The sequence below is a fragment of the Notothenia coriiceps genome, unplaced genomic scaffold (assembly GCF_000735185.1).
Source record: "Notothenia coriiceps isolate Sejong01 unplaced genomic scaffold, NC01 NC01_scaffold00022900, whole genome shotgun sequence".
NCBI lineage: Eukaryota > Metazoa > Chordata > Actinopteri > Perciformes > Nototheniidae > Notothenia > Notothenia coriiceps.
Window position 1 is genome coordinate 11,377 of NW_011355601.1, and position 15,922 is coordinate 27,298.

Here is a 15,922-nt window from a genome sequence, read left to right on the forward strand (position 1 = left end):
GAGTAACTGTAGTTACATTGTACACTGATGTGTTGTTGGTAGAATGTGTAACTGTAGTCACAATGTTCTCTGTTGTGTGATTGTCAGAAGTTGTAACTGTTATTGCATTGTAATTTGTTGTGTGGTTGGCAAAAGGAGTAACTGTAGTTAGATTGTTCTCTTTTGTCTGGTTGGTAACAGGAGTAACTGTAGTTAGATTGTTCTCTGTTGTCTGGTTGGTAAATGTAGTTACATTGTACTCTGTTGTGTTGTTGGTAGAATGTGTAACTGTAGTCACATTGTTCTCTGTGTGGTTGGACAAAGGAGTAACTGTAGTTACATTGTACACTGATGTGTGGTTTGTAGAATGTGTAACTGTAGTCACAATGTTCTCTGTTGTGTGATTGTCAGAAGGTGTAACTGTTATTGCATTGTAATTTGTTGAGTGGTTGGTAGAAGGTGTTACTGTAGTTGCATTGTAATCTGTTATGTGGTTCGTAGATGGAGTAACTCTAGTTACATTGTACTCTTTTGTGCGATTGTTAGAAGTTGTAACTGTAATTGCATTGTAATCTGTTGAGTGGTTGGACAAAGGAGTAACTGTGGTTACATTGTACACTGATGTGTGGTTCGTAGAAGGAGTAACTGTAGTTGCATTGTACTTTGTTGTGTGGTTTTAGAATGAGTAACTGTAGTTACATTGTTCTCTGTGTGGTTGGTAACAGGAGTAACTGTAGTCACAATGTTCTCTGTTGTGTGATTGTTAAAAGGTGTAACTGTTATTGCATTGTAATCTGTTGAGTGTTTGGTTGAAGGTGTTACTATAGTTTCATTGTAATCTGTTGTGTGATCGTAAGAGGGAGCAACTGTAGTTGCATTGTAATCTGTTGAGTGATTGATAGAAGGTTTAACTGTTGTAACACTGTACTCTGTTGTGTGATCTTTAAAAGGTGTAACTGTTGTAACATTATACTCTGTTGTGTGATTGGCTGAGGCTAAAACTACAGTTGCATTGTACTTTGTTGTGTGATTCTTAGAAGTTGTAAATGTAGTTATATTGTACACTGTTGTGTTATTAGCAGTGGCTGTAACTGTATCAACTGTTGTTAGTTTGAACTCTGTGGTTTGATTTGGAGACAATGTAGCTGCGTAAAGTGTTGAAACAATAGGGGCTGTTGTGGTGAATTGTAATGTTGAGTTAACAGAAGATAATGGTATGAATTCTGTTGTGCCTTGGTCTGCTTTGGTTGTGTTTTGCAGTTTTGTTTGGTCAGTTGGTGCTGTGTTATCGGGCAAAGTTGTGTTTTGTGCTTCTGTACTGAAAGTCATGTTTTGTAAGGTCGCTCTTAGGACGGGCTGTTCTGTTGAGGACTGTGTTCTGTTGTTTGTTGTGTGGGAAATAGTTATGTTAGGATGAGCTGTCCCTTGTGAGGCATTTGTCTGTTGAGATGTTACAATAGTGTTAGTTTGTTTAGTAGGGTTGATCACAGATGATGTAAAAGCTTCAGAAGATGTAGAGAGAATGTTGTTGTTTGGAGTGGAAGGCATAGTTGTGCTTTGCATGGTTTCCAGAGGGCAGCTGTCAGTCAGAAGTACAGCAAGGCTCTCCTTTCCCTCACTACAAAAATCAAACATTGCAAAACATTTTAGTGCCTTGTCAGGTGCCAACGTCAAGATTATTAGAATATTTAATATTTTGTCTTTAAAAACACTTTCCACTAATTCTATTGAGAAACATTGAATAAGTCTGACATTTTGGAAATAAGGCTTTCTTTCTCAGAGTTGGATGAAGGGATTGATACTTCTCTCAACTAGATTTGCCAACTAACACCAACAAGATATGCTGAGAACAGTGTAATCCAACCGCTGACTATATTATTATACATACTAGCAGTTCCCTTTGTTTGTGAGTTCCTACATTTCACAGGACGACTATAATGATCACCCAATGTTCAATGTTCAATGTTCACCCAAAATGAAAAACTATAAACCAAAAAACAAACAAACATTTACATTTACATTTTCTAAAGCCACCATGAATATATTTATATGAACTATATTTGATAGATGTACCATTTAAGCAGAGTGGGGTCAGGTTGGCAGACGTCTGACATCAGCAGGTCACTTTCAACCCAGGTCAGGTTGGACCCCAACAGAGTACGGATTGCCAAACCAGGAGGACCACAAACCACTGGGGACACAAAGAGTACGGTCAATAACATATAACAGATGTTAATATAATAGGAAAAAGAGATACACTTGTAGACTAACCCATGCGTGTAAGAGGCTTTTCATTTGTTATATCATTGGTTCTGTCAATAATTAGCTTCAGAAGTTTTTTCAGGAAACAACCATTGACAGGTCCAGACATCTCCAGTATCACCATGCAGCTGTACAACCTAATACCAGCAGAAAGGAGGTAAAACATTCCCAACATCAGATCCCGGAATTGATCCTCAAAAACATCAATGGTGCCTCATTCTGTATTGAAATGTTATGATTGTCTTTATCCGTCTGTATTCATCATTGACAACAGCAGTAATCTTTACCTCTGTTCTGTCCCGTGGCATTCCAGATGAGCTTGCTGTATAAAGTAATAATTCAGAAAACATGATTAACAGCAACCTCAATGTGAGGAGAACAATGTGATTTTATAAGGTTTTGAGTAAGTATCAAGCAGCAGAAAACTTTACCTGGTAGCGCTCTAAAATATCTTGGCACTCTGACCTGGAAACAAATAATTGTCACATGAAGTCTTGAGGTGAACCGTTTAATTTCTCTCCATGGTCTACATGTATAAATTGTAAGTAGTTGAAAATGAATAGAAACTCACGCTGACATCGACAGACACATGCGTGCAAGTCCAGCCAACTGTTAAATACGGTAATAAAGTTAGTACATAGCATGTAAATTCAATAAGAAGTTATGTAAATTATACTTTGCTGTACATACCCATGTTTTTAGGAGGTTAACATTAACAGAGACACTGTGAATATTTATTCTAATGGCAAAAAACTGTCCTAAAGAGGAAAATTAAACAAAGGAGAAGATGTCAAGGGCATTTTATGGACATATTTGTTACACCCTACCTTTCAATTAAAGGAGTATTTCAGTAATTTGGGAAAGAAGGACAATGATAACGTACAACCTACAGCTATAGCTACATAAGCTACAGACAAGATATGGTTAGCCTAGCACACAGAATGGAAGAAGATGGAAGCAGCTTCATGGATCTAAAATTAAATAATGCTAAACCTACCAGCACTACATTTCACTAATTAACTTCCTATATCTTGTTTGTTAATTAAACTATTTAACCAAGTTAGCTCTTTCCACCTGATTTCAGTATGTGTGCTAACAAAGACTTTTTTTATCATCTTATCTATTCAAAGTAGACACTTATAACATTACTAAGCTCAGCCAACTAGTTTCCGGCTATAGCCTTATATTTAGCGTGTAAATATGTGAGTGAACCTTCTCATGCTAATATAAACATTTCTGAATACAAACCTATAGTTTGTTATTTTTACAACATCCATATATTCAAAGGACACACTTACTTATAACATTACAGGCTATGTAATTGGGGGTTTGGGCACATGTACAGTATTTACGCAAAACATAGACATTTTAGTACAAAATATTCAAACAGTTGTTCTTACTTGAAGAATTGCAGAAAGCAGTGCAGTCACAAAAGCTAGGCGCTTCACCTGAGGTTGAGAGAATATGTTTACAGCAGCGGTGGCAGAAGTGAATTGTACTTCATTATATTGGGTGTCGGCGTTACATACTGTGATATTCACTGCAGCCAAATTCTTTATCAGGTTGTAGAGCTTGGTATGAGTTGGGTTCTAAGAAGGAACTAAGAAAATAAACACTAATAAGAAACAGGGTTTGCATGTTCAAATAAGCTTATTCAGAATACTTTACTCACCATGTCAGCTTGGGGTTTGTGTTAGCTTGACAAATATCATCCAGTGAAGAAGTGGATGTACACCTCACAAACCTACCACTCGAGGGCTCCACATCCCCACAAATACCCCGACCTGATGTGAACAAAATTAAAAGGGGGAAGATAAGTAACTGTGAGTGGGAAATTCATTTTGTTATTGGGGTAAGGCATGATGTTATAAATGTCATCTCGGGAGGGGGAATTAATTATGTCAATAAGAATCCTCACAAGAACAGTGCAACACATTTGTTTTTCTGTTTCTGTTGTCTATTTAGATTTAGTTTGAGATAGTTTACGACACACAAACATACATACAATCACGCACGCACACGCATGCACGCACACACACACACACACACACACACACACACACACACACACACACACACACACACACACACACACACACACACACACACACACACACACACACCATATACAATATGTGAGCTCCTGCAGTGTCATTGTATTGACTGTGATCAAAGCTCGACTGCATTTTTGCTAAATAATGTGTATGTATGTGTTAAGCCCTAATAATGTATGTCTGTTTGTTATTTAAAGGGACAACCAAAAATCCAAATGTAAAAAAGCAAGTATCCAAAACATAAACAAACACTGCCAGTTGAGATACAAAAACAAATTGAAGAAAAAAGCATATTTGGAGAAACCTGTCATGTATATACTTACAGGGCAATGTGTGTGTGTGTGTGTGTGTGTGTGTGTGTGTGTGTGTGTGTGTGTGTGTGTGTGTGTGTGTGTGTGTGTGTGTGTGTGTGTGTGTGTGTGTGTGTGTGTGTACTAATTAAAAAATGCTCACCGACTCTCTCCACCTCTCCTGTGATTCTCACTTCTATTTGTGTGTCAGCAGCTTGCTGCAGTGCAGAGTCTCCAGCACGCTGCAGTTCACATGCTGAAACAGCGCGGCTGAGCTGCAGCAGCACATCGCAGGTTGTTTGTCTGTAAACAACGCATACACACCACTGTGATCAGATAAAAACTAAATAACATTTGGAAATAAATACAGAACACATGCTGACATGCTGTTACCTTATGTTACTTTTTGCACTGCAGTTTACCTGTACTGTCTGAAAAGAGAGAGAGATAAGTTATAGACATCATGTCTGCCATGTATCTTTTTGTTTATTCTGAAAGAGAAAGGGTGTTGCTTGGTTTAGGGAAAGACTGACCTGAATGAATTTGTCACCTTGACAGAAATCTATAAAGTCTGTTACTCGCTGTGCAGTATCACTTCTATTAGTGGCGCAACTGAATGCATTTGACACCTGAGTGAAAGATGGAGAGAGAGACATGATAATACTGTACAAAATGATGGGATCCAAATACATACAGTTTAGGTACACATAGGTGACAAAAGCATTACAACATATGAGATTGACTTAAGGTTAAGAAAGTACTGATATACAGAGTGAAAAACACTAAGGTACACACATGGAAGAGGATATAATCCATAGTTTGAAAGAAGGGGGAAGAGCAGATAATAAAAGATCAGTGAGTTAAGATCGTAGACACATCATCAAGGTTTATACTGCACTTAATGGTTGACAGTCCAAATCTAAATAAATCTCAGATGCATCACAGGGTTGGAATGTGTTACTCAAAAGAGAAATAATCCCGAGCCGGCAAGACTTGTTTGTGACGAGCTGGCATTTAAAGCTTTTAGCGGCATGACACAAAGGAGTGTTGACCAAACAAAGACGATGAAGAAAGATTGTCACTCTTACCAAGTTGTGAACATCTTGTTCAGTCTTACTGACGCTCTTGGCAGTCACATTTATAGTCATCCAAAAGTAAGCACCTGCAGAAGTAAATCAAGTTGTAAGGCCATCAAATATGACAAAATAAAAGAGTAATTGGATAAAACGTGGATGTTTCTTACTGTCATTGGAGCAGAGTTGGCTGATGTCACAATTGACTAATGAGGACCCTAAAATAATAGAGGAAACTGCTTTTAAAAGACAATTAAAACATAACAACACCAGCTTTAGTTGTATTTATTCTTCTTGTGTTCTCTTATTAAACACCCATACACATATGCAACACACATCCAGACTAACCAGATGTTCTTCCAGCTAGGGTTTGGTCAACCGGAGTTGGGATTGGAGTCTTTTGGGTGCTGGTTGACATCTGATTGGCTGAGCGTGTGTCGGACGCAGGAACAGTAGTGTAGGGAAGGACTGTGGCGTGAGATGGTCTCCAGTCTATTGTTGGTGAATCTGTGGGTGTAAATGACACATTTTCTTGCTTGTCTGTTTTTGTTTCTGTGCTGTGATTGGCTGGGTGTGTGATTGACGGAGGCTCGGTTTGATAGCTGTTGACTGTAGTGCTTTCAGACGGTGTAGAAAATAGAAATGAAATACAGACAGCCACCAGGTCTTGAAGTTTGCATTAATTACCTTTTTTCAATGATTATTTCAATTATTTTCTTACTTAGGACTAAACTATAAAAAGTAGGCCCATTTCAAAATAAAATAAATTACAATTTAATAAAAACTGAAACAAATCAAGGTCAAAACCTCAAAATGAAAGGCCAATTTGACCTATGTTACTTTAAATTACTTATTGACAATATGATATGTTGTTAACTGTCGGAAATGATGGCCAAAAAAGATGGCCAAAACTACAAAATGAGTACTTTCTCACTAAGAGACATTACTTGATTTAACCTATAGAATTTTTTTTTGACATAGTCATAATTTCTTACCTGTGATCTTAGAAGTGTGGTTGCTCACATGAGAGACAGGCGTTGCTATGACAGGACTCAAGGTAGATGTAGGGTAAGGCACTTTAGGTACAAGGAAGAAGGAAGAAGGATGTTAATATCCCTGTAATTGACATAATGAGAGGCATTATGTAATTGTATATTATTGTCTTAATTACCAGGTGGTGGTGAGAAGAACCTTCCAACTCCAATTGTTGGTGCTGAAGCAGGGAATGTAATGCTTGATTACATACATAGATACATACATACATACATCCATACATCCATACATCCATCCATAAATACATACATACATGCATACGTACGTACATACATACATACATACATACATCCATACATACATACATCCATACATCCATACATACATACATACATCCATACATCCATACATCCATACATACATACATACATACATACATCCATACATCCATACATACATACATACATCCATACATACATACATCCATACATCCATACATACATACATACATACATACATCCATACATACATACATACATACATACATACATACATACATACATACATACATACATACATACATACATACATACATACATACATACATACATACATACATACATACATACATACATACATACATACATACATACATACAGTACATATGCAGGCGTACATCAGATTAATACACACCATTTAACGACCTTCTGAAAACACGTGCCCCACGCCTTAACCGTCTGTGGTCTACAAGACACATGATAACATGCAACATTCAACAAAGACATGATCTAGAAACATGCACAACTACTGTTAGTACAAGAGAGGAACACACCAATAAACATATACTATTAAGATTTTTTTTAAAACATTTATATTTTATTAGATAATAACATTAATGTTCTGAATGAACTTTGGTTGGTTCAAATCTGAATTTTGAAGAAGAGAACGCTACAGAAATCCTGGATATGATACATGCTTAAGGGTTTTTCTATGACAAATTGCAATCATGCTTTACTATGTTTAGTTAGTATTCTACATTTATGCATCATTAATTGCATAATGACAGGATAGAAGAGATAAAGCTGTATCTTGTTATGAATGCAATTAGTCTCACCACACAGAAGGTTGGGGTCTCTCTGTCTGGCTCTGGGACTGGTCACACCCCAGTAGTGAGTGTTCCAGCCAATCACAGACCCGTCTTCACAGAGACCATGGTTACCCAGGTCTCCCCACATGCGGAACAGGTACAACTCTACTTCCCCCAGCGTGTCTCCTGGGGGCTGGTCTCTGGGACGGCAGCCCAGCCACATGGAGCCGGCAGGGGGGATGGCCTGAGCGATGACTGTCCTCTGTGCCACCATTTTCCCATCAACCTGAAACATTTACACAGCATGTTTGGCTTTATTTGCAACTAGAGACAATTTAAATATTTGAATCTCTTAATTGCTTGGCTCAAGCTGCCCCAAGATGTGTTCTTGGTCATTAATAGGATAATTCTGGTTTTCAGCACATGGATCTTCATTTTGTAGTTTTAGCCATCATTCCAGAGCGAGAAACATGTTGCACTCCTGTTACAGTACCACTACTCCTGTTTTCATACTAGTTTTAATTACAAACTCAGGTTAGTTAAACTGATAAAATACAATTAATACCATTTCAACTCTTTATCAAGCTGTTTGGATAATTTCACTATACTTTTTGTTCAAAGCGTGTGTTTTATAAGGTCTATAATTTAAACATTACTGATAAATTATGTTTAACTAAAAAATAGTACCAACGTTGTTAAAAAACTGTAGTTATTCTTTGAGTCATTGCGATTAGCTTTGCAAGCTATATGTGCAGCTTAACCGCGCACACTCAATCGTGCCTGTAATACTGTTTATTGTTCAGGGCATTGTTTTGTCTTTCATTCAAAACCTCATCCACTTGATATGGTATTTGTTCACGATAAATGTATTGAGTTGTCTAAACAATAAATTGGTAAAAAGTAACTACTGAAGTGCTTTACTTAGGTAAAAACTACACATACTTTTACTTCCATGTCTACTACACTCAAAGAAATGTTGAACTTTGTCTATATTTACACATTAATCCATCAGTAATTATTTAGTACAACTTCGACTTCAGTAACTTTATCAATTTAGGACTTTTACTTGTAATGGAATTTTTTCTGAATGTGATTTTTTGCTGAAGTAGTAAATAATACTTTATCCACCAGTTAACATACTAGCACCTCTATATTTTGTAGTGTTACCTCCAGGCTAAATGAGTTGTGTTGTACGTCTCTCCTCAGACATACTCTATGCCAGTGTTTTGGGGACAGCCGGATGGGAAATCGGTGTCGGACCCTTAGCAACCATGCATACAGTGCATCTTCATCCCCCTCCAGACTCAGCTCAGGTCTGGGTGCGTGGACCGAGCTGTAAGAGAAGGCCACCCAGGCTCCGGGGACGACCACACGGATGTCCACACACAAAGTCATCTGAAAGAGCAACGGCATGGCGACCCTGTCCTGCAGGGTCCAGTGGTCCTTACAGCCATTTAACACTGCCTTTGTGTCCCCCAGGAAATAGCCAAATGCTGGAATGGGTGAAAGAAATGCAGATTAATCAGAATCAGTATCAGAAACAGGTTTATTGCCAAGTTGGTTAACACATCTGAGGAATTTGCCTTGTATATGGTGCATACATGAACACAGTCAAAGAAGGTAAGAAAAGGACCAATAAATAAGTAAAACAATTATAAATAACAATTTTAGGAAAACTATTATAACATTAAAATATAGCAATGTTTACATGAAATATAGATGAACTATAGATATACCCTTTCAAATAAAAATATGTGCAGTATTGGTACCAATACTGGAAGTGGAAAGCTGTGCATATATAAGAGGTATTAAAGTTTTGGTAACACTTTATATTAAGGTACACAAATTAACCATCAACTAGTTGTTAATTAACATGCATATTAGCAGTATATTGGCTCTTTATTAGTCATTATAAAACACTTATTAATGCATTATTCTACATGACCATATTCTACAAGTAAAAAGCCATTAGTTGAGAGTTTTTCCTCAATAACCCTCTAATTAGTGCTTATTTATTGCAAGTAAGGAAGTTGTTGTACATGAGTTTTGGTCTTAATATGCTCTGCTCAATATGGGCCTAATAAGGCAGCAGTACCACAAGAATAGTAATTCCCATAATAACACTTAACAAATATGATCTATTCTTATGTAACAAGACATGAAACTATAAGTGTTATTTAAGTCTAAATAACTCAAAATGAGGTATTTATATCTATAAATATAGCTAATGCTAGCTGTGCAATAAGTATACAGGCTAGTATGGCTAACGCTAGCATGTATGCTAATGCTGCGTTACTAATCATTACAGTGCGAGTGCAGGCTTAAACTTTCTGATGGACTTGACCCTTTTACTATTCAGGTTGCATCGGGAAAATGTGTAGCAGTCTACTGCCTGCTATTCAGTTCACTTTCTTCTACTTCCTGTATGCGGTTTCCTGTCTAACCTTCAGTACAAACTTTACAAAATGTGCAAATATGAAAGATACAGGTCAATATCACCTTGCTATTAGTAGCTGAACTGTCAATACACCAAAACATATTCTTAGAGATATTGACCTGTATCTTTCATATTTGCACATTTTGTAAAGTTTGTACTGNTAGTTGAGTTTTTCCTCAATAACCCTCTAATTAGTGCTTATTTATTGCAAGTAAGGAAGTTGTTGTATGAGTTTTGGTCCAAATATGCTCTCTGCTCTGGGCCTAATAAGGCAGTAGTACCACAAGAATAGTAATTCTCCCATAATAACACTTAACAAATATGATCTATTCTTATGTAACAAGACATGAAACTATAAGTGTTAAAGGTAGGGTAGGTAAGAATGGAGAAACCAGCTCGAGTGCGCTAGAATTTGAAACTATGCACCCGAAAAAAATCTGCCCCTTCCTTCAGACTTCCTTACAGAGCCCCTCCTCCAACACACACGAACCCGCACATGACCAATGAGGGCATGAGATAAGTTTGTGCACGAGATGGAAGGCTGACAGGCAGGTAGGCCATCCAGTTATTTTAGCCGGGCCGGCTCAAATGATTGGTCGTGCTTTTTACAGATGACATTTTTTTATGGATTTTTTGTCAAAGCACTTAAAGGTGGGGTAGGTAAGTTTGAGAAACCGGCTCGGGATACACTTTTTGTTATATTCCATGGAATGCTCTTAACATCCCGATAGCAATGAATATCTTAAATGCTTTAACAAAANAGCAGAGCATATTAAGGCCAAAACTCATGTACAACAACTTCCTTACTTGCAATAAATAACCACTAATTAGAGGGTTATTGAGGAAAAACTCTCAACTAATGGATTATTACTTGTAGAATATTGTCATGTAGAATAAGGCATTAATAAGTGTTTTATACTGACTAATAAAGAGCCAATATACTGCTTATATGCATGTTAATGAACAACTAGTTGATGGTTAATTTGTGTACCTAAATAAAAAGTGTTACCAACGTTTTTATTGCACTTGAGAGTCTTAATTATTGAGTTTAGCCTAAATAACTTTAATGTAAGTACACAAACTCCTGTAGTGTAGGCATAACATCAAATGTAATTTAGCTGACACTTTTATCTCAATGGACTTAAATACATTTCAATTTTCACCGTAGACATGTTATTAGTGTTTTCACACAATCTGATCTACTGTCAAATCCATCCTAGCAGCGACTTTAAATCACAAATGTTAAACATCTTCAATTGTTACGATGATATCCTATTGGTCGTGAGAATCATCTGTTTGAAGAAACATTTACATTTTAAGACAATATGGATATAACTTGTGAACAAACAGTTACCTATTTACGCATAGAGCCGATGCTTAGCAATAATACCATTCATGCAGATTTTGGCCTCACAAAAAACCTAAAAATAGCTCCTTTGTCTCCATTATTCAATCTAATTGTACTCTCAATACATTTTTTGCTTTGGTCTCAATCAACTCCTCAGGGAAATATCTATATTGTTAGTAGCTGACTGCTTTACAATATTCACCAGTGTTGAAAACGTTTTTGAGATAAAGGATAATCTAAAGGTGATAATTCTCAAGTTGCAGAACGACATGGGTCATAAATGACTAGAGAAAAAATGTATATGGTCGGTTGACAATTTGTCAGCAAAGGAAGTCTGAACTAGAAGCTTATTTATTTAGTTCAACAAAGCTAGAAATGCTAACTGCTAGCTAAGACATCTTTAGTTACACATTTTAAGAATTTAAGCATTCGTTTGTCTTTTAGTTCTGTTTACACTGTTGCTATTGTTGTAACCTTCATTTCTAGCCAAAACCCTTGTAGCCAAATACTAGTTAGCATAATTGTTTGGGTGTGATGACAAGACAATTTTACTCAAAGCAGCAAACTGTTGCTGCAGAGTTGCTAAGAATTAGCTGTACACTCGGAACCTCTCATACTCAGACTAGTGTTTTTGTGATGTTTTCAAAGATAAAAAGGCTTTATTGTCACTTGCACATACATCATAGTGGTACAAAGTAGGCCTACTTAACTAAGACAAAAAAATAAGAATATATACAATCTAACAGTGTAGTCAAGTGGACAAGGCAGCAAGCTGACTAAAGATACAACTTTTCAGCTGTAAAAATATGTCCCTAAGTGTGTTATTTCAAGTTAAAAGCTTCTTTCGTGCAAATAAATACTATTTCCATAAATTTAAATCAGTATGAAAAGTTCCTCTCTGTTTCCTCTTTATGTATGAATATACCTTTGGCTGGAGCAGCTGCTAGCAGTGAAAGCCAGATGACAAAAAGGTGTGTCCATCTCCACCGTCCTTCAAAGCAAAGGCCATGCATCGTCCTGGAAACATTAAGTAACATAAATTCACAGTAAATTATTTATTTTTCATTAAAAAAAGGTTTTATGTTGGGTCTATTTGCCTGTGCGTTGTTTTTTTGTGTCACATCCCTCTGATGATTCATTCATGGGTGTCCCAAATATTCAAATTTAATTCGTTAAAACTTTCATTACTTCTGTATTCCACTTCCCTTTCGTGCAGTCCCAGTTCCTAGATCTGGATATGATGAGCACAGTGTATTATTGTTTAAATTCTCCTTTATCACTAGTAAACTAAAGCAATCTATTATTTTCAGTGGCTTTGTCTACATTCACAGATTGACTGCAGGGCATGGGTGGACACAGTAGATAAGGTTACATCTCACATAGATGTAACCTTACCTGAGGTTACATACTCAGTCCTTCATAAATCACAGTTTTTTTGTTTGCATGTGGTGCACTTCTCACTTTTATGTTTGTAAAATGTAGACAGTACAGTATCCCACACTACATTCAAGAAAAGCGCTATAGAAATATAATTTATTATTATTATTATTATTACATTGGCCTACTTTGCGAAATAATGGCTCAAATTTCCAAATTCAAAGGAACATCATACTGACATGTTTGTATACGTTCCAATATACAATTATTAATTAGTAAAGCACCTTTAATTTAATTATTATTATGTTTTTCAGATTCATAATTTACAAGGTTGATGTGAAGAACTTGTCAATAAAAATGTTCTAATGTAAACATCAAGAATCATTAACATTTGTGTTTCTGTACGCTAGGCAAATGTCCAATATACACTCTCATTTCGACTCTGTTAGGGACTCCTAAAGAATATATCTGGCTTTTTAGCTCCAACATGTTGACCAGCTAGAATCGTACTTTCTCTGTTGAATGTTAAGTGCTGGAAAGATATCAAAACACTTGATATTTGTTTGCTGGAAAAACAAAGCAATTAGCTTAAAGAAGCCAACAATATTAAAGCTGAGGGGAACTACAGAGATAATACTTTTAGATGTTTTTCATTACAGATAATCTTTGATTAAGAATTACACTTTGACTAAAGAAGTGACTTTTTTAACTTTGTATCTAATGATTACTACATAAAAACATAAATTACTAAGTACAACTAATTATTTTTTGGATTTGGTTTTTCTTTTGCTTCTGTTTACACTTTGTAATACATAGATATTTTGTGCATGTTACTTAAATGCTGCAGGCTGTTTTATAGTATGTTATAGCACATGAGTTTTTCACATGAACTGTGGTATCTAAATATTGTCTTGTCTTCACAGAAAGTGAAGAACATTTTCGATTTTTCAAAAATAAAAATGTAATTTTTTTAGTGTCAAATTGTTGTAAGGCACATTTGGCAGTCTTCCATTCTCTTCTCTACAAAAGTGGATCAAACTAAGCAATTGTAAACGTTTTGCGTAGACATTTCTCCCTACCGGCCCTTTAGATGTAAAAGTATTTGGATCTGTGAGGATTGTGTTTGATGTTTTTTTTCCCTGGAATTTCTATTTTTAACCTTCACATTAATAAATGTGTGCACACGCACTTTGACACACGTCAATGTTGAATGTTTTTGATGGAACCGTAATACAGGGAGTGGCTGCAATAACACAGAACCTCATGTCGACATACAGGGTTTTCCAGCTGTATGCATCATGGATGTTATTGAGTTTGATGATTTGAACTGACACAATCCAATGATTTATTTCTGTGAGTTTATCTTGATGTTTATCTTGATATCATGCTTCACTTGACTAAAGTGTTTCATTGTTTGTTCAAAGATTGATCTACATTTATCTAAAACTTTCAATAAGGGATGCATTCAAATTAAGAGGTTAAAGCTTTTAGTGACAAATATTTAACACAAATTGTTAACTTTCACCCATGTGAAACAAATTTCCATTCTTTGGTTTTTTTCTTGATACAAAAAAGTGTATTTGTGTGGCGACAGTGCTGTTTAAGATAACCTAAATATGGCTGATCGTATATGTGAAACTATACTTGTGTTATCGGTTAGGAGGTGATTATCATATGTTCTGTGCGTCTGAAAGAGGAAACATACATGTAGCCTCAAGGCAACAGAGAAGCTTTGAAGTTATTGCCATTTCTAACCTCAAATTCCAACTGTCCGACTTTCTATATTTGAACTTAAACTGTAAAACAACACAAAGAGTTTCTTGAAGCCTTTCTTTACTGTTACATCTATTTTGAAATATAAAACCTCATATCTAAAATCAACAGCAGGTTAGTTGTAGTTGTAAATTGTAGAATATTACAATTTGTCTTTAAATTGCTTACCTGGTGCTTTTAAAAGTATGTGGGTTTACGTGCGTGAAAGTATGTACCCATGCACATGTCTCTCCATGATTCCTGTGAGATCATTCATCCATCCAAAACTCCCACCGTTAAAGAATATTTTACAACTTCTCTCCGTGTTTTCTCCTCTCTTCTTCCCTTCTGTTGCCTCCTCTTCTTCTCTTCTCTTATCTGTCCTCAGTTTCTCTCCCTCATATCCCCTCTGTCTCTTACACAAGAGCATCGTCTGTAGCATCAGGTGTTTATGTGTGTGTGCTTGTGTATGAGAGAAAGTGGGCGTGTGAAAGGTGCGTTCAGGAAACCCTTTCTCATTTTGAAATGTGAAAAGGGAGTAGAGTAGACCAAATAATAATATACCCCTACAGAGGTGAACAAGTAAGAGGGAATACACAAATAGAAATGATAAACAAAACTATCTATCTATCTATCTATCTATCTATCTATCTATCTATCTATCTATCTATCTATCTATCTATCTATCTATCTATCTACTGTAGGCCTATAGATGTATCTGTCCACTATATCTATCTATCTATCTTTTATCTTTGTCTTTTTTTCTTTTTCATTATGACTAGAGGGCAGCAGCTGGTCTTACAGGATGCAGGGCCAGACAGTTCCTGGACAGGGTATTAGCTTTTTATCTGGTGTGTGTGTGTGTGTGTGTGTGTGTGTGTGTGTGTGTGTGTGTGTGTGTGTGTGTGTGTGTGTGTGTGTGTGTGTCATACTGTAGAAGGGTTTGCATGTCACAGCATGTTGCAAAAACAGGTAAATATTAAACTGTACAGGCTCAAATATAATATTTTGGAATCATGTTGATTAACTGGTTAAACATCTTCCCTCTCGCTCACACACACATTCTCATACACAGATTCCCACACACACACTGACGGCGTGGCTGTGAATGTGAAGAATGGCATCTGACGTCAGCTTTATAATAAATCAAAAGAGACTCACAAAGACAAGAGCAGCCTCAGGGCAAACCGGATCTAGAAATCTCAGTGTGTCTTTACTTGTCTATAATGTGTGCATGCGTGTGTGTGTATATATGTGTGTTTGTGTGTCT

At 36.4% G+C, this 15,922-nt stretch overlaps 1 protein-coding gene across 1 annotated transcript in view; it reads right to left on the bottom strand.

Annotated features, from left to right (window-relative positions):
• Nucleotides 1–15,036, bottom strand: part of LOC104954171 (uncharacterized) — a 16,573-nt gene extending 1,537 nt beyond the window's left edge. Inside the window, exons 1-24 of the mRNA XM_010781241.1 lie at nt 14,842–15,036; nt 12,449–12,540; nt 8,906–9,231; nt 7,766–8,024; nt 7,345–7,395; nt 6,830–6,871; nt 6,654–6,734; nt 6,007–6,165; nt 5,829–5,876; nt 5,674–5,747; nt 5,119–5,214; nt 4,979–5,016; nt 4,749–4,888; nt 3,914–4,025; nt 3,771–3,841; nt 3,642–3,689; nt 2,932–2,999; nt 2,813–2,850; nt 2,673–2,706; nt 2,529–2,563; nt 2,251–2,378; nt 2,053–2,170; nt 685–1,597; nt 17–325 (exon numbers count right to left, since the gene is read on the bottom strand). Coding sequence (XP_010779543.1) covers nt 17–325; nt 685–1,597; nt 2,053–2,170; nt 2,251–2,378; nt 2,529–2,563; nt 2,673–2,706; nt 2,813–2,850; nt 2,932–2,999; nt 3,642–3,689; nt 3,771–3,841; nt 3,914–4,025; nt 4,749–4,888; nt 4,979–5,016; nt 5,119–5,214; nt 5,674–5,747; nt 5,829–5,876; nt 6,007–6,165; nt 6,654–6,734; nt 6,830–6,871; nt 7,345–7,395; nt 7,766–8,024; nt 8,906–9,231; nt 12,449–12,536 — 3,276 coding nt within the window. The 5' untranslated portion in view covers nt 12,537–12,540; nt 14,842–15,036. The remainder of the gene's footprint in view (nt 1–16; nt 326–684; nt 1,598–2,052; nt 2,171–2,250; nt 2,379–2,528; nt 2,564–2,672; nt 2,707–2,812; nt 2,851–2,931; nt 3,000–3,641; nt 3,690–3,770; nt 3,842–3,913; nt 4,026–4,748; nt 4,889–4,978; nt 5,017–5,118; nt 5,215–5,673; nt 5,748–5,828; nt 5,877–6,006; nt 6,166–6,653; nt 6,735–6,829; nt 6,872–7,344; nt 7,396–7,765; nt 8,025–8,905; nt 9,232–12,448; nt 12,541–14,841) is intronic.
• Nucleotides 15,037–15,922: the final 886 nt, after the last annotated feature.